This window comes from Poecile atricapillus, chromosome 2, assembly GCF_030490865.1.
Source record: "Poecile atricapillus isolate bPoeAtr1 chromosome 2, bPoeAtr1.hap1, whole genome shotgun sequence".
NCBI lineage: Eukaryota > Metazoa > Chordata > Aves > Passeriformes > Paridae > Poecile > Poecile atricapillus.
The window spans coordinates 104,719,749-104,737,968 of NC_081250.1; the positions used below are offsets into that span (position 1 = coordinate 104,719,749).

The 18,220-nt window shown below is 36.8% G+C and overlaps 1 protein-coding gene across 1 annotated transcript in view; it reads left to right on the forward strand.

The window, feature by feature from the left end:
* The first annotated feature begins 11,607 nt into the window (after positions 1 to 11,607).
* DLGAP1 (DLG associated protein 1) overlaps positions 11,608 to 18,220 on the forward strand; it is a 139,372-nt gene continuing 132,759 nt past the window's right edge. The window contains exon 1 of the mRNA XM_058830822.1: positions 11,608 to 12,561. Coding sequence (XP_058686805.1) covers positions 11,608 to 12,561 — 954 coding nt within the window. The remainder of the gene's footprint in view (positions 12,562 to 18,220) is intronic.

The following is an 18,220-nucleotide window of genomic DNA, read 5'->3' on the forward strand; positions in this document are numbered from 1 at the left end:
TTTTTATTCAGGTTTAAGGGAGTATGACTTTTTAGTACACAAATTAAAGTAGATTGTATTAAGCACTTACCCTTCACCTTGAAATGAAATTAGATTAAGTTGGAAAGAGTAAGCGACAAGAAATTAACAAGACTTTCTGTATCACCAGTTTGATATATAAATATAGTAGTCTCCTTAAGGTGTTACTCTTTTAAAAAATAATTTTTCTGAAGTATTTTCAATGCTATGGAACTATTTGTTGTACATTTGCATATTATTCTGCAGGTATTTTTTACAGAATATTAGAACTTAATTAAAAATAACTTAAAAAGCATTACTTCAGTGTTTTTTTTTAAATACTCATGACAAGGTGCTTTGCAGTAGAACCTAGAGATAAAGCTTTTCACTTCAAAGTGAATGGTATTCCAGTATATGAACACTCTATCATTTGCAATTACATGTAAAATAAATTTCTGGAGTTCTCTAAAATGTATTTAATTTGTGGTAGTTTTGTGGGATGAAGCAATGAGTTACCAATAGCATTCTCTTTTAAGGTGCATTATTGATAGTTTTAAAATTTTACCTACTTAGTATTATGGAGAATGCTTACTCTATACTACTGCTTTACACCATCAAATATTAAAAGCAGAAATTAAGTTCATTTCATAATACTTGTGTTGGTCTCAGGAGCAATTCCATTGAGATCTGTGAAGTTACATCAACTGAGGTATTGCTGGAAATAGTAACATGCAAAGAAAGGGAATTAAGCTCATACTTCTTCTTCCTTTTCTTTTAATTCTTTCTCTTCCACTCCCTCCGTCACTTCCATTTTTCTGTATCAATGGATGTTAATTAATACAGAAAAGTTCAAGTGAAATGAAAACATTCTTGAGTATATTTTCCTTGATTTTGACTTCTTTAGTCTCTACATATATAAAGAAAAGTTTTAATTCCGTTCTTTATTAATGTGTTTCATGTCAGCAGTGTGTGAAGTTCAGACAAGGCTAGTATAAAATAACAGAGTCTGGTGCTTTGGTGTTCCCTCTGAGCCCCCAAGAGTGAAACTTGCAGTGTATAAATGCCTAATGTGCTGGTGAAGTCAAACATCCTTCAGGAATAAGATGTTCATTTATCATTTTGTGTAGCTCAGCACAATGATTTGTGATGAGCTTCTGTATAGAATGCAAATAGTGAAGAGAAATCATCTTCAAATCTGCATTTCTTATAAACATGGATGTGAAGTTCATGCAAAAGCATTTTAGGTGGCACCTAATACAAGGGTACCACCACCATGCTCCTCACAGTGGCAAAGCTTCAGAGTGAATCCTGTGTGGTTTCATCAAACTGATAAAAGATCAGTCACAAACTGTGGAAGTAAACAAGTCACAGTTGAAGTCTGTGGCATTGCAAAGCTGACCTGTGGGAGTCAAGTATGTTTATTAATTTTTCCTGTTTGGCCATCCTACATCAAATTATTATTCATAATAATTCATTTCATCAAATATTTTTTTCAGTTACTTTTGTCTCTTCTTGATTTAAAAGTTATTCTGAAAACCTTTTCTGAAATGTTTAAGCTATGTTCACTGTTCAGAAAATATCACTTCTCTGAATAGTTTTTACCCTGCTTGCAGGGGTTCATTAGTTTGTATGCAGTAATTAAGTATGGTTTTGATTTTACCTGTATATTAATAGAATCCTTTTCTGGTTCTTTATTGGATAAACATAGTTCCTACAATTAAATTCTTACCATGTGCCATTTGTATGCAGAACTAAACATATACAAAAGAAGTTCAAGATAAACTTCTCAAAAGTACAAAAGTATTCTCTAATCTTTAAATCTGCTTGTTTCGAGGTATGTGCAGAGCATTGGTTCTATTTATTGGAAAATACACCCAAAAAGAAAAAAAAAAAAAAAAAAAGAAAAAATATGCATGAACGCAATAGTAGCAAATTCCACATGCATTAGTAATAGCAGAAAAGTCTGAGGTTTTGTTGGTTTTTTTTACTTTTGTATGTTTATGGTCAGAATCATATCCAAAAATGAAATTTACTGTTACATGCATTTTGTAAAACTTTTAAATTATTGCTGTTATAAATTAATAGATTAAATGTGGCTGGTGGTTCAATGGTTTAGACGGAACTGAATGAAGGCCCAAAACAGAAGACAAGAAGTTGTATCCTCAGTTCAAGAGCAGGATTATCTCCCAGGGGTGATGCATCCACTATCTTGTGGTATGCCTGGGGAAGAACACTTTGCCCACAGACTACCTCTTCCTTTTTATGTCACAAATTACTCTATGACATATTTGATAAGCAACTTTTTGAAAGTACCACTAATCTTTTTCAGACATTCTTCATAAATTAAGATTTATTTCCCAGTTTGCCATAGCTTAAAATCATTTCATGAGATTCTATGAAAAATAGTCCTCTTTAAAAATGGTTGCTATTTCATTTTCTTCATAACTAAAATCGCTTGAGAGAATATATGTGGTAAATGTTTCTCTCTGAAAAGAAGATTTTTATGTTTCTTATTATTTTTTATGACAGTAGAGGTGAAATGAGACAAGTTGATTTGAGCAAGCAGCTTAAGAGTTATGCCAAATCTATTTCATAGCATTGCTATAAAACTAGAAAGTATTTCCGTTTCATCTAATGTGTAACAACAAATACTGATCAGTTAATGTAGCCATCAAATATAAGGTGGTTAAAGTTATTTAACTGCATTTATATACCACAGTAAATATGAGGGTTTGGTTCACCTTTCAGTTGTTTGTGGGCTTTTTTAAACCTTAAATTCATGAAGTTCAGTACTATAGCCATGTTTTAGGGAATAAATAATCCTTTACTCTCTGCCTTTTTATTGGGTGTTTCATATTCAGTGCCTAACTGAGCTAACAATGACTGGTTTTGACTTTCAGATTGAGCTGAGAGGAATAGGTTGAAATTAAAAAGATTAAGTTTTGATCTAAGCATGACTGTTTTCTACCAACCCAATGAGTTTTCTGCCCTGCTGGCTGAGCTCTTTTATCTTACACCTTCAGAGAGGGCTCACTCCTGTTTCTCCCAGGAGTCAGTTTTCTCCCATGTAGGAGTTAGCTGGTCTTGCATATGAGCAGAGCGTTCTTGGCACCATGTGCCTCTCCTCTTTTCATACTGTCTCACTGGGGAAACCTGGCTTGGGCACACAGAACTTGGAACATATCCATGACCAAGCAGGGTGATCATAGTGGTGACATTTTTTGCTTCAGTTAAAGCTCCATAATACCCAAAGTGACTATGAAGTGAATTTTCCAGGATGTTCTTACTCATAGGTATGATGTGGGACAGTTTCTCTGAGGCTTTGCAGGTTGTTTCTGGCGGGCTAGTGAGGGTAACCAGTGGGCTAATGTGATGGTTAATATGGCCTGTATTGTCATTCTGTGAAAAATAATGTCTTCATAACTCCTACCCTTGGTCTTCACAGAGCTTTTGTAGCATTTCCATGGAGTTTCTCCACTAAGACACTTTTTCATTAGTTTCTGGGCTGACAACAGGTGTTCAGGGAAGGCACCATTCAAACAGAGCTACCAACTGAAAGCCAACATAGGAGACCATCTGCAAGAATAGAGGTTCTGGTGCTTGAATGTTTTTGTAGCATCCACTTTTGCTTGGACTTAAAATATCGTGGTGTACTTGGAAGAATATTTTTTCAAATAAATCATTGCTATTTCTGCTAAATGAGGTCAGGGTTTGTAGGACTGAAGCTGTAGACAGAGCCTTGTAAAACTGTTTCATTGAGTTGAGTGATTTTTCATGGACCAAGTACTATTCAACGTAATGTTTTACTTGATTTCTAAATAGCAAGAATAAAAAGCTTAGTTTGAATCATGAGATTTCCTGGTCAAGACCAGCAAAGTCATGTAATTATGCAATCACACTGTCACTGCCATCACAGAAACCAAAGTATGGATTCTCAGGTGTCTTGAGTGGGGTGTAGTGCATAGGACTAATGTCAGTTCCCTGGCTTTACAGTAAATATTGTTCTTTCAACGTACATGAAGAAAAGCTCTAGAGAGCATGAAAAGCTGTAGCTCAGGCAATAATTTAACTGTGATACCTTTCACATTGCCATGCTGCTGAATTGTAAAACACTTAAAAAACTAGTAGAAAATGAGTCCTATGCAGATGGTATTTGTGTAATGTTGGTGCAAGTCCTGATGAGCAGCTTCCATTAGATCCCTGACAGTCACTAGTTGCTGTAGTGGCTCCTAGACTTAGTCTGCTGGTGTCCTTGCAATGAGGATCAAGAGCTTGTTTTAGTACAAAAATGTCCATTTTCACTATGTGACCACATTGAAGACCAAAAATTTTTTTGCTTTTGACAGGAAAAGTACACATTGAATGTAGGTTTTATCAGCTGATCACCTCTCTCCTACTAGAAAAATAAACCTTTGACATTCATAACTGACTGGCTTGCAGGAATCTAGATACATATCTGATATGTCTGTATCTGTGTTATTCATTTAATGGTGACTGTTTTATGGCACTGTGATAGCCCCTCTATATTCATCAGATGCCAGTGCTATAGGAATGTTTGACTGGTCCCTCATACATGCTTCCTTTTGTTATCCCGAGATAGTAGAAGACACTCATATCGTATTGATTATTTGCAATTGATAGAAAGTAATGACTGTAATCCTTTCATTTTAAGAAATCTTCTGTGAAGAAAGCAAGCAAAATAGAGTTTCAAACTTAGGTGCAACAATAGGGTACCTAAAAGAGATTAGCCCAGGTAAGTGCATGTTAACCTTTTCCAAATTTTGGTGTATCTTCCTTTTCATACCCTTTTGCTGTTTCCCCAGACAAAGCATTCTGGAAATGCATTGCAAGTTCTGCATAAAAAAAAAAAAAAAAAAAAATTAAGGTCTTAAAGTTCATCATCCCCCAGACTGAGAAGGTTAAAATGCAAAATCTAAATTTGGGTATGAGGTATGTTCTTCAACACTGCCTATATGACATTTATAAAATGATTCAATTTAATATATTATTTTACTTGCACATTGTACAGACGTAATATCCTGTTTATTTTCTTTCTGAGAGAAGAAAATGTCTATTGGCAGTTCTGAATTCACAACAGGCTCTCCAACTGATATGCTGTACCTTATCGAGTCAGACTGTCCTACACCACAGCAAAGTAATGAGCAGTCTAATTGCACTGTATATTATTACTCACTGAAGCAGATCAGAATTTTTTAAAAGTTGACTGTTGATTTGCGTGCAAATCAGGAGAGTGGAAGAGCAGACAATCACAGTTTAGTACTTCTTTTTGTAGAGCCAAGATCTTTGCATGCAATCCTGCATATTGCCAGTCACACTCCTAAGAGGATTGAAAAAAATCAGTGTCTTTGTGTCAAAATTTTGCTGACATATTACTGCTAGAATCTTGCAGACTTTGTAATATATTTAGATATGACTCAGAGGTTAATTATGTGTTAGGTTACCTTAGTGACTACAGATTTCGTGACACTCCTAGTGGCAAATCAGCTTGCTTTTAGCCACAGAGATGAAGAAAGTAAAGCCAACCCCAAGACTTTTAGGCACATACTGTCCTGGTACTGACCACCACAGTTGCTCACCAAAAGCTCATGGTTAGAAACAGTAGTTAAATGTAAATGTGAAACTTGTCACCACAAATATATGCAAAATAAAAAATTGTTGGATGCAGACAGAAAAAAAACCCACCGATTTTTATTATGCCGTTGGTGGAATGGCTCTCTTCTTGTTTTTTTCCTGTAAGCATACCATTCACAAGGGCCTCCTCACAGATCAGCTAAAGCTTAATTATGTTTTTTTTTCCCCAGTTACTCTCACTTATTGATCTCTCCATGCACTTGGAATGAGTTGACTGGCCAATACATTTCTTTTTTGCCTCCCTGTCTACTGTTTAAGATTAAATTATATTGTAAATACCACTTGCCTGGTGTGATTGCTGACACAGAAGCAAAAATTAGATGTTCTCTTGAGAGTTTTACCCAAGGCACTGAATTGTTCATATTACATGCCAAAATGTATTAGGAAGATAATTTGAGACCTCATTTTCTTTTGAACACCTTTAATAAAATATGTGGATAGATGAATTTTAGAAAATGTATCCTTTTATTGATGTCTAGATTTTCATTAATGTGAAGCAATGTAACCAAAAGGCCACACATAATGGCTGCAAAATATCAAGACCTTTGTGATAAAACAATGTCCTGCATGAGGAGCATGTAGAAGTTTGATTCTCACCATAATCATATTTTCCATTTGTTTGTAAATTTTGAGAATTGGGGAAAGGAATTTCACTAAGAACGTTCCATAGTGTGGGATTAAATAAATAGGCAAATTCTGAGAACCTTGGGAGTTTAGTATGGAAATCAGAACCTATCTTTGTTTACCACAGAGCATAAAATGAGAGCAAAACTATAAACAGTACTGCTAAGAAGCCCCATTGATTCAATTTGTACACATGATTAAATGCCCTCCTCACTCAGAGCTGTACATACACATAAACACATTATGTGTTTACATTGCCTTCCACCTCCATCCCAGTGCTTCAATTTCTGGACCTGGCAGACACCTGAAGATTCAGAAGTGTTGTCTGACTCACTGAATGGTATCTTAGAAGAACCACATTCACCAAGCAATAAAAGAAATCAACATCCCTTACGCCTTGGTTTCTGAACAGACAAGGACATTAGACACAAGGTGCTGTGGCCCTGATTATGCTGAATGAGAGTGTCTCTGTTGGTAACTTCTCTGTTGGAGAAAAGACTTCCTCATGGTTGAGGAGTGGGTTAGAGACCATGGAGTCAAACCTGACATCCAGAAGTCCATGGGCCTTGATGGGATGCAATGCACCCATGAGTGTTGAGGGAACTGGTGTATGTCATTGTTAGACCGCTCTCAATCGTCTTAGAAAGGTCATGGCAGTCAGGTGAGGTACCTGAGGGCTGGAGAAAAGCAGATGTTATCCCTGCCTTCAAAAAGGGGCAAGAAGGATGACCCAGGCAACCACAGGTCCATCAGCTTGTGGAGTGTTGACCCTGGCAGGATGTCAGGTGCCCACAAAGTTGTTCTGTCATTCCCCTCCATGAATGGACTCAGGAGAGAAAAACAAAAGTCTCATGAGTTGAAATAAGGACAGGGAGAGATCACAAACCAATTACCATCATAGGTAACAGTCAAAATAGATTCAGCTTGTAGAAACTAATTGAATTTATTACCAGTCAAAATCAGAAGAGGATAATGAGAAGTAAAACACCATCCTCCCACCACTCCCTCCTTCCTGAGCTCTACCTCTTCCCCCACAAGTGGCGCAGGGGAGACAGGGAGTGCTGCTGCTCAAGAAGAGGAGTCCTCCTCTGCTCCAGCGTATTCTGCATTCTGCAGTCTTGTTGGATGAAGTTTGAGGGGCTCTGGGGAATATCAGTAAATATTTCATAAGACAGAAGGTTGAACATATATCTAAGGGAAAGAATATGTTTCTCAAACGTGTTTTATGAGTAAATTTGGAACACATGAGTAGACAATATAGTTAAACGAAATTTGTAAAATGTAAGATGATTTCTGCATTCAGGTTTTATTATTTTGCATTCATTTTCATTTTAATTACATAGGATTTAAATAGGAACTCTTCTAGCCACTAGGTTATTCCAGGAAATTGTTATGCATTAGGGACACCACATTAGGGACAAGGATGAATATATTTGTAGCCTTCTTACCCAGGGCATCCTCAAGAAAACAAAAGCAAATGTAACATGAATGCTGAAAGTAGCAAGCATTCTTCAGCCTTACAGTGCTGTATCTCTTTAATATCTCCTTTATTCCTATGCCATCAAGTACTTTTTGGTCTGTAGAATTGCTGTTTGCACTGTTTACCAATGTGTTCATCAATTGTCTTGCCCTATTTCATGAGTAATTAAATGTTCTTATTTTGGCCAAAAAAATCCAATAAAGTAAAAGCCTTAATTGGCTTCCTCTCAGCTACTCATGGCATGATCAGATAGCCCTGTCTCCAGCTGTTAATTGCACTAAACATTGATGTATAGGTTCAGCCAACACAATTATGGAAAATGATGCATGTTCTTTGAAGAATACAGATGAAATCAAAGACTGTAGGATTGAAATTTTTCTAGACATATATTAACATGTTAAAACAGGATTGAGGTGTGAGAGTGATTTAGGTTTTGTATTTGGAGTGATTTGGTGCAGAAGAATTGTCTGCTAAATACTTAAAAGAGAGGCAACACTTCTTTCTTCAATGTTGAGCATAGTATACTTATTCCTTCCTTCATGGAAGGTGCAGTATGGTCCATGACTGGGTTTTTTTCCTAATTCATTGCACTTTCAATGCTGTGGTAGCAGTAATACACTTAAGGTAAAATGAAGCTATATTCTAGTAAATGCTTATATGGGACTTTTAAATCACAATTGTCATGATAAAATAAAATTTTTCAGTGCAATTGCACCAGGAAAAAAAAAAAAAAACAACCAAACAAAAAACAAAAAACAAAACCTCTTTTAATGCATCCAGAAGTCTAGGAGATTAAAATACCACTACTCCTTGTTACACAGGTTGGTTTATCCCTTTTGGTTTTGGCGTGAATTTTCTATCACTCTCTGGGTTTTGCTTCTTTGTTTGTTTTTTCTTTTTTTCCTCCTGTTTTAAATCTGATTTTTCATAACCCTATGATCTTTTGCATTCACAAGCATTTTCTCTGTTATTCTCTTTATCAGTTCTTCTGATTCCTTTTGGGCAGATCATCTTATCTATCTTCTACTTTTTTTCTCCAGTACTTCCTCATAAAAGATCCATTGACAGCTCAGGCTCAAAATACATGTATTTTTTCTCCTAAACATATCCATCCTACTTGCCATCCAAGCTCATATAGCAGTGCTTAGCCAATCTTCCTCCACAATTTTTTTGAAAGCCTGTCGCTTTCTCTCTATACAGACAAATGTCACTTTTCATAAGTTTTTTCACTTTTTACCACTTCTTGCACATCCTCCTTAGCATCTATATTGATAGTCCATCCAAAACACAGCTGGTAACATGGCTGCTCTCATTGGTCGAACATCTTTGCTTGCCTACATCTCTTAAGCTCATTTTTAGTTGCAATGTTTTCCACAACATTCTGTCCCCGTCTACAAATCACATCAAGTGTTTCCTGATCCCAGACATTTTGCTGTATCAGTATATTAAGGCTACATTTTCTTAATAATTCCATTACAACCCCTGTGCCTGTCATGACTTCACTATGCTGTAAATAATTGGTCCTTTTGGTTTTTTGCCTACATATACTCTTTTTTCCACAGTATATGAAAAAGTCATAGCCATTCAGATAAGGAAAAAATTAAAGTAAATCTCTGTTTTAGGGCATGTCCCAGTTAATTGTACTCTTTCAAATCTTTCTCCTATCTTTGAGGCAAGGTTTAATTCTTTTATCTTATATAGCACACTAGTCTATTTTTAGCCTTAAGAGAATTTATCAACCATCTTAAGGACTGTTGCATGACTGCAAATGGATTTAAGTTAAAAAAAAAAAAAAAAACTGGCTGAAGTTTTGTTTTCATAAGCCTTGATGTGTAAAATATATTCATAGATAGCAAGGACTGTTTTTTTAAAGGACTATTTTTAATTTGGTCTCTATATCCCTTAGAAATGCTCTTCTTGATGGGGTATCTTTGTTCGAGTCACATTTTCAATTACCTAAGTAATTAATCTATTACTACATCCCTTTGGATGTTTCTCGATTACACAGACTAATAGGTCATATTTTTAAAACTATGGTAGGGATGTAAAATTCTCTTTAGAAGTGCTAAGAATTGTCACTACAGTATAATTGACATGTACATCTCCCTGAATATTCTATTTTCAGGCTCTTATAGGTGCTTTTAGCCATTCTCCTCTTTAGGTAAATCAGTCAGTTTAACCATTTGGAATATTTCAAGAGCCTTTTGTGGTATTTTGAAAACTTTTTTTTTAATTCAAGTTCTCCTGAGAAGGAACATTTTCTGCATTGCAGGGATCCAGTGATGTGGGATAAAATGCAGGACATCCAGATTAGCTTTGAAGCATACTGAAAAAACTCCTCTTTGGCTTGCTACAGATTCAGAAGAAAATAAAAGTTCTGATGAAGTGCAGAGCATGCTTTTCCAGACTGACATTAACTTAATGCTATTTTAGAAAACTTCATTGTTACCAATTTGCCAGTGGGTACACTGGTTTATCTACAACCTGTTAAAACATGAACTTTAGCTGAGAGAACACTGGGGAGCATAGTGGAAACCTGTTTCCTATGCATGTTTATCCTTGCTCCAAGAAAGATCTCAAGTGCTACATTTCCAAAAGTATTATGTGATTAGCTGTGCCAGAAAGGAATAAAGTATCTGAGTGACTCCTATTTCAGTGCAGTATAAGAAAGCATCCTCTAAGGAGTCCTCTGCCCTCCAGCTTCTCAGATGACACCATGAGACTGCTTTGCCACACCTGAAACCTCATAATTTACACATTAGTAGCTCATAGGTTGCATCCAGACTTTTGCTAGAGTTGAGGGCTGAAATGAGGGCATCTTCCCTCAAACAGAGTGGGTATTATATCACTTGAGATGAAGATTTCCATTTTCAACTTGTTGTAATCCATATTCTACAGCACTGTGAGTCACTTCAGGGACAAATAACTGCAATCAAGAATTAAATGTTATTGTTATTAACTGTTATTTTTGTGTGCAAGGTTTGGCTATCCCAGTTTTTTTTAATGGTAGGAGTATGTAGGGATATTTGAATGCTGTTTAGTATAATGAAAAATTATCGAGAAATAGATCAAGTCATGCATTAGCAGAATAAGATGGGGTTTTCTAGTGAGTAGGAGCCAGTAAATAGTAAATACAAACCCCAAGGATATATAAGTTGTTAAATAGTTGGTTTGGCTTAGTTTTGACAGTTAGTGTAATTTATTGTTATTTTATTAATAATTTGAAAAGAACTTAGAAAAATAATGGTTTGCTGTTGTCTTGAGATGCTTACACTCCAGGCAGATGGCATGGAGATTGAGTAAAAATATTCATTGAAGTTAGAGAAAAGTTTCCCATTAATTGCACCATGCTTTGTATTTGGCCCAAAGAAGCATGGAAAGTGCTTCATTAAATAAAAGATCAAAAGTCCATTTGGCCTTGAAAATGTGCAGATGAGCAGCTAAGGCATGCTGGGAGGTCCATGTCCGTGAATGTTTTCAGGACTGAGGTTTTAGAGTAGAGCTGGCAATACCTATCTTGCTTTTCATATTAGCTGTTTGCAGCTGATGGAACAAGCTGATGGAACAAGCTGTTTGCAGCTGATGGAACAATATCTTTTCTTGTGTACTGCTTAGGTGTCCTTATCTCCATGTTTGACGTGGGAAAGATTAATGGATAAAACGAGTCTGAGAACGTTTATTCCAATTACTTTTACAATAAGAAACAAAGAATGCTGAGCATTGCAAATGCTGTCCTCTCAGCTTGAGAGTCTTACGGTTTCTGTTGTATTTCTTTCTTCTAGGCCTTTCTCTGAGTTCTGCCTGCCGCACAGCCATACGTATTAGATGACTTTGGGACTCGTTTTGCATCAGCGATGAAGGGATTATCTGGCAGCCGCAGTCACCATCACGGGGTTGCCTGTGACCCTGCATGTGACAGCCTGCCACACCACCAGGACAGGAAGCCATATTTGTTAAACCCAGTGGAGCCCCACCCCACAGACCACCCTTACTACACTCAAAGGAACTCTTTCCAGGCCGAGTGCATGGTGCCCTACAATGATCAGATTGCCAGCAGCACGTTTCCCCGGAGGCATTACAGCTCCCACCATGAACTCAAGGACGAGTGTGCTCTGGTTCCCCATGGAACTGCCAACAAGACCAACCGCATCCCTGCCAACCTTTTGGACCAGTTTGAGCGGCAGCTGCCCCTGAATCGGGATGGCTACCACACACTGCAGTACAAGCGAACTGCCATGGAGCACCGCAGCGACAGCCCGGGCAGGATCCGGCACCTGGTTCATTCTGTCCAAAAGCTCTTCACCAAGTCCCATTCGCTGGAAGGACCATCCAAGGGCAGCGTCAATGGGGGGAAAGCAAGCCCGGAGGAGTCACAGACGATGAGGTATGGGAAGCGCAGCAAGAGTAAAGAAAGGCGATCAGAAGGTAAGCCCAGATCCAATGCATCGGGATGGTGGAGTTCAGATGACAACTTGGACAATGATGTTTGCATTTATCATGGTCCCAGTGGGGTCATGACCATGGGAAGATGCCCTGATCGCTCTTCTTCCCAATACTTTATGGAAGCCTATAACACTATTAGTGAACATACTGTGAAGTCCTCCAGAAGCAATAATGATGTCAAATGCTCTACCTGTGCAAACCTGCCTGTGAATTTGGACTCCCAGTTAATGAAGAAAAGCTCTTGGTCCTCTACATTAACCGTGAGCAGAGCCCGTGAAGTTTACCAGAAAGCATCAGTTAACATGGACCAGACAGTGGTGAAGGCAGAGACGTGTCAGCAGGAACGGTCCTGTCAGTACCTCCAGGTACAGTGTGGAGAACTGGTTGCTGTTAACTGTGCTCTGCCTTGTCTCAGGTGTTTGTGGGGGATGGAGGTTTGCTCTGATGTCTCAACTTTCCCCAGAGGTCACTGATCACCAAACAAAGGGGCTGCTGCTAAAATTAAAAATTTATCAGCTTTTTGCATTTTTTGGGGGGGGTCCAGAATTCAGTATTTCAAAGTAACACTTCATGTTAGAACAGGATTTTTTTTTTTTTCATGTGGGAAAAATAAGACCTTTCTGTGTACCCTTTGAATTTATAAGGCTGTCACAGTAGGGGTATGGGGAATTTGATGTTTTAGTGCTTTCATTTAGCATTACAATGTCAATTAACTGAATGTTACTAGGATACAAATTCTTTGATTTCTGTAATTTCAATTTCGCTTTCATTTAGTGCTCATTTTTTATGAAGGCTTTTGAGACCCTTTTGAGAAACTATGGGGTACCTTAATACTTTCTCCAGCAGGAAAACAACCTACTTTTCTTTTTGCCTTAGAATATAAATTCTCTTAAAACAGTTACTGTAACGTGTCCAGATTTGTTTATCAGGCTATTCCTATTTTTTATGGCTCTGAGTCAAAAATAAAAAATCAAAAGGTTGAAATTATTGCTTGTTCTGATTATACATTTTAGGAGTACATCACCTACTCCCTCACAAGCTGTTTGCAGTTAATACAGCGTCACTATTTTTCACCAGTATTGTATCTTTAAATGTCAAGAATCAGATGTCTCCTCTTGGAGCTATCATACTGCCGGTGAATGTTTGTGGCAGGAACATGGATCAGAAAATATTAAAACTGTTTCATTCTTAGGAGAGCTGTGGATAGCTTTTATGCACTTTAAAAGAAGCACTTATGGCACATCTAAGTGTGTGTGTAAGATGGAACAACGTTGCACAGAGAAGAGAGAAGACCATGAGGAAAAAAGAGGTTTGATAAGATGATTCGGTTTTTAATTTTAATATAGTGGGACTCTTCTCTATTTGTATAGAACTGTAGCAAGTTCTGTCATATGGGTGCTTTAATGAGACAGCTTCCACATTCTGTTGTTTAAGTCAGTATGCAGAGAAAGCGTAGGACTGAGGCATAAGCATTTAAAAATTGATCTTAAAAGGTTTTATGGAGTGTCATGCAAAATAATTTTGAATGCCAGCCTCTAGAATTCTAAGTCTTAAATGTAAAGGAATGGATATGTATATTTTCTATCAATTGTTTAGGAGAGTGGGGTGGGGGAAGAAGGGGCAATACAAATGCTCAGTGTGTTTACAGCTCTGCGTATGGGCTGGGGAGGGAGAGGGGTTTCAAAATAATCTCAGGTTGCAACCTTTTGAGGTTTTGTGGGTTTTTTATTAAGTATCTTCTGTGTGAATTTTGTGAGTAAGAAGAAATCATAACTTTAGGCTTGATTGTTGTGGTTACTTTGAACCCTGAGATTTCTTTTGTTAGTATTTTTGTTTACTCCTTCAGCCTTCTCTTGGGTTTAGATAAAGTAGCTGACAATTCAGTATGTGACCAGATGGCTAGAAAAGAGTGAAAAACTGTGCCAGCATCAGCTTTAAACACCTCCATAGGGACCTTTAGATAATGTTTAACTGACAGGAATAGACTCCTCAAGTGGAATTAGAGGACATTATCTGTGTCTGTATAAAAATATGTCCAACAATTGTCAAGGGCAAGAATAACTAAATTCTCAATTAGAATAACTACATTCTCACTGTGTTTCCCATTCTCACTGGTAGTTCTATTTCAGTTTTCACTTAATTTTGTTTCATTCTTTCTAATTGCATGCCACTGTAAAATCAAAGGAAATATTTGAAACTTTTTTGTTTTTTTTAATAAAAGGCATCAGTTAACATTGGAAGTAATATTCAAACAGAGTACAGTAGATTTGAGGGAGCAAGTCAGGATTATTCTTCTCTCTTGGCAGCTTGAAAGGATGACAAATGCATATAGGTATTTAAAAAGTCAGTCTATTTTGAATGCATCCCATTGCTTTTCTCTTCACTATATCACTTTATCGTTTTACACTGCAAGCCCTTTGGGGCTTGGACTTTGTTCCCTTTTGTGTTTCCACAATGCCCAGCACAATGGGGCACAGAACTTAACTGAGGCCTTTTGTCTGTCCCGCAATATAAGTATATATTAACAGCAGCAGAGTTCTACTCTGTTAGTGGGTTGTAGAGTTACTCTGTGTATCTGTTATTTTCCAGTTGCCCTTCTCATTATTCTACCAGAAGGCTTGTGTCCTATGTTAGAACAATTGGAAAGGCACAAAATGAGATGAAAGCTGCAAATTCACAACACTGGACAACCCTGATCATTTAATTTCATTGTTATAATGCTGCTTTGTTGCTTTCTTTAACTCACTTAATGTTAAACAGATGCTTTTATCAACTTGCTTGTTCTTTAAGTTGTTGTCTATGGTCCAGGACATAAACTCTGATCATTCAAAGAGCTTGTTCATGTAATCTCTTCTTGTCACAGTATCTGAATTCAATGAAGGAGTGACTTTTTTAAACTCAGGGTACTCAGGATAATTTTCTTTATCCTGATAGATCCAAGTATATCAGAGATCACAGGTGACATTGACTTCACATTTGTTTGTAAGGGCTTTTATCACAAAAGTATCTGCATGAGTTCTCAGTGTAAAGACATGGAAATAACAAACAATTATTTCACTTGCTGTGTTATTTTCCACTTAACTGTTCTGTGGAAGGAGTTGGCAGTAGTTTGTATTACAGATGGGCTTATTTCTCATGATTTGGAATTTGGATCAAGTGCAGAGTCCTCCTGCATTGCAATGTCTTTCTTTACTGCACAAGGCTTCACTTCCAGCCCTGGTGCTGAAGCATAGTGTCCATCCTTGGAATTCTAGGGGAGGCTTGGGTCAACATCGTGCATCTTCTGAAACAGATATTATCCTAGAATAGTCTAAAGACTGCCAAGCAAATCTTTTTATCTTACCTGCATTTTGGGAGTGGAATTGCATTTTTATCTTCCATTTCTCCTTTCAAGAGTGAGCAGCTGGACAGTAGAAAGATAAAGTTCTTCTTTTGAGCTGATTTTCATTTTAGGAAAGTGCTACTATTTGATCCAGCTTTACAGTTGGACTACGGTGAAGGAAGGCAAGAAGGAATTGTTCATGTTTTATCAAAATGTTTCTTTAAAATGGTTTCCCTCCCTTGAAAGAAAGAAATTTAAAGTAGTAGACAGCCTCTACTTCTCTGCTAGCTCCTCCTCTGGAAAAAAAAAGAAATTACAAATGAGAGGCAAAATGTAAGCAGCAGTCCTTTGCTGTGAACAATAGGGTCTAAATAGACAGGGAAATATTTTTGACACTCTTGTTTTCTATGAATTTGTGAATTTTGGAGCTAATAGTGTATCAAATTCACGGCAGAGTTTGTCTCTGATTACAGTTTTGCCATTTAATGTTCCCTGTAATTACCATTCCTGTTGTCCTTGGTCCATTTGTTAAGATTGCGAGAAAAATACAAAGAATGAAGTTTTTCAAATGAATTTTCTTTTCTTATATGGGTCAGTCATAAGTTTTCTTTTCAGTGAAACTGATGAGACTTATATCAGTTGTGTCAGACACTTGAGGCTAAGGATGGAAATTTTATGTCTGAAAAATGAAGTGCAGAAAGTGGGGCCAACAATGCAGTTGTTCAACCTCCACATTTGCTTTGCTTCTCCTTTGGTGGGATACTGTGAGAAATGCTATTAAAAATATAAACCAAGTTTCTGGGTGTAATAAGAATTTTCTGGTGACAGAGGTTCTGGTTAGTACTGCACTCTTTCTTGGGTGGAGGTTGCCTGTAATGTGCATTGATATACAAGATGTAGAGCTAAGAAACTCATTATCCAAATGACTTGTTTTCCATTCTCAGGACAAGGCACAGTTTCTTAGGAAAGACAGCTGAATTCCAGTCCCAGCCAGCCTCTTTTTGTTGCCTGTGTCCATGGATGACCAAATAGACCTAAGGGTCAGGGTGCTAATAAGGACCAGTAAGTGTAATGTGATTTGTTAGCATGGTACCTTACATTACAAAGTTTTTATCCTTATGACACAGCAATTTATGTTAGTTCTGGTATGCTAAGTTTATCTATGCAAGTTTTTCTTCAATTTCAGTTTGTGTTTTCCTCATTTATGGTGTTTGCATTTCAGATGCAACTACCATATTCAAATTAATCTTCCAGGATATCCTTATATATATATATACAAAAGTTGTATTAACATCCATTAATGTATTAACATCCATTTTCCATTTTTCATGTATCTGATGACATTTTTAGCTCATATTCCATTATAAATTGAAAATTAATGAAGCACATGTTATTTCTCTTTCAGTTTTCCAGTCAGAACTACAAAGTATAGGAGGTATAAGTTTCAAGGTTTTTTGATGAGCCCATGTGAAAGATAATTCTTAGTAAAGCTAGTGAAACTATTTGGACAAATGTGATATTAAGTGTCTAATGTGTTAATGTATTCTAGGCCAACTTTTGGAAAAAACATTTAGAAATTCTTAAATGCTCTTGAGTTTTAAAAGGAACTAGTATATAAGCATATTAATAATGAAAAAAATATTCTCAGAAAGCTAATTCTTTTTGGTTTTAAAATTGTGAGGTGGGTAATATGACTAAACCCTATAGCTAGGGAATTTGTGGAAAATATAGATTAGGTACAAAACAGCTTATTTACAAAATGTATATTACTAACAGATCATTAAACTGGCATCTTGGTTATTTTGGTCTACCTGCAAACCCACCCAAGATGTGATTGCTACACTGAGAGAACTATGTTGGAGAGTATTTCAATAAACTCATCTTCCTCATCATTGCAGTCCTTTAATTTAGCTGAAAAACAAAACAAACAAAAAAACCTCCAAAATTGTCAGCTGTGTTGGTGATAATGATCTTGCCACTCCTTTCACCTAAACAACTGGTGTGTTCTTTTTTGCTTAATTGAAAGCTGTGCTGACCTTTGGTGTCTTGGTTAATGAGGGCCTCCTAAGTGCAAAGAGCTCTCCAACAGCAATCTCAGCTGTAATTTTATCTGCCAGTGTTCCATAATTTTCTGTCCTTTAGTTTTATTGCCATCTTGTAACTTTTAAGTATTGAATATACTGGCACTGACCTTATTTTTTCCAGATTAACTTGAAATTCTGTTAGCTCATCCTGTTAGCATCCCTATTTTCTAATAGTGCATCCATTAATGAACACAATTCTGTCAGCTGGAACCTGTTGCTGGCATACAATTTATAGGATTTAGCAACCTACTTGGGTGACACTACATTACATATACTGTTAAGTCAGAAATGTTTACTAAAATTATGGCTGCACATAACAGTTGACATTTGGTATCTATTTCAGTTCCTTCATGGCATGGAAAAGGTTTATTTCAGTCATGGATCTGGTTCCTTTCTGTAGCTTTAAATATTTGGAGTATTTAAATATTCTGAGCTTATTCTTTTCAGTAATTTCACTGAAAAAAAAAAAAAAAGTAAAAAAGTCTTCAAGACAAGTCAAGTTCAGCAAAGAGGATCATTTCAATCTGAGTTTGAAACCTTAACTTTTATTGTGGAAACATGTGAAGAAGGTGGGAAGAATACACTGGGAAATGATACATTTTCCTCAGTCAATGCAAA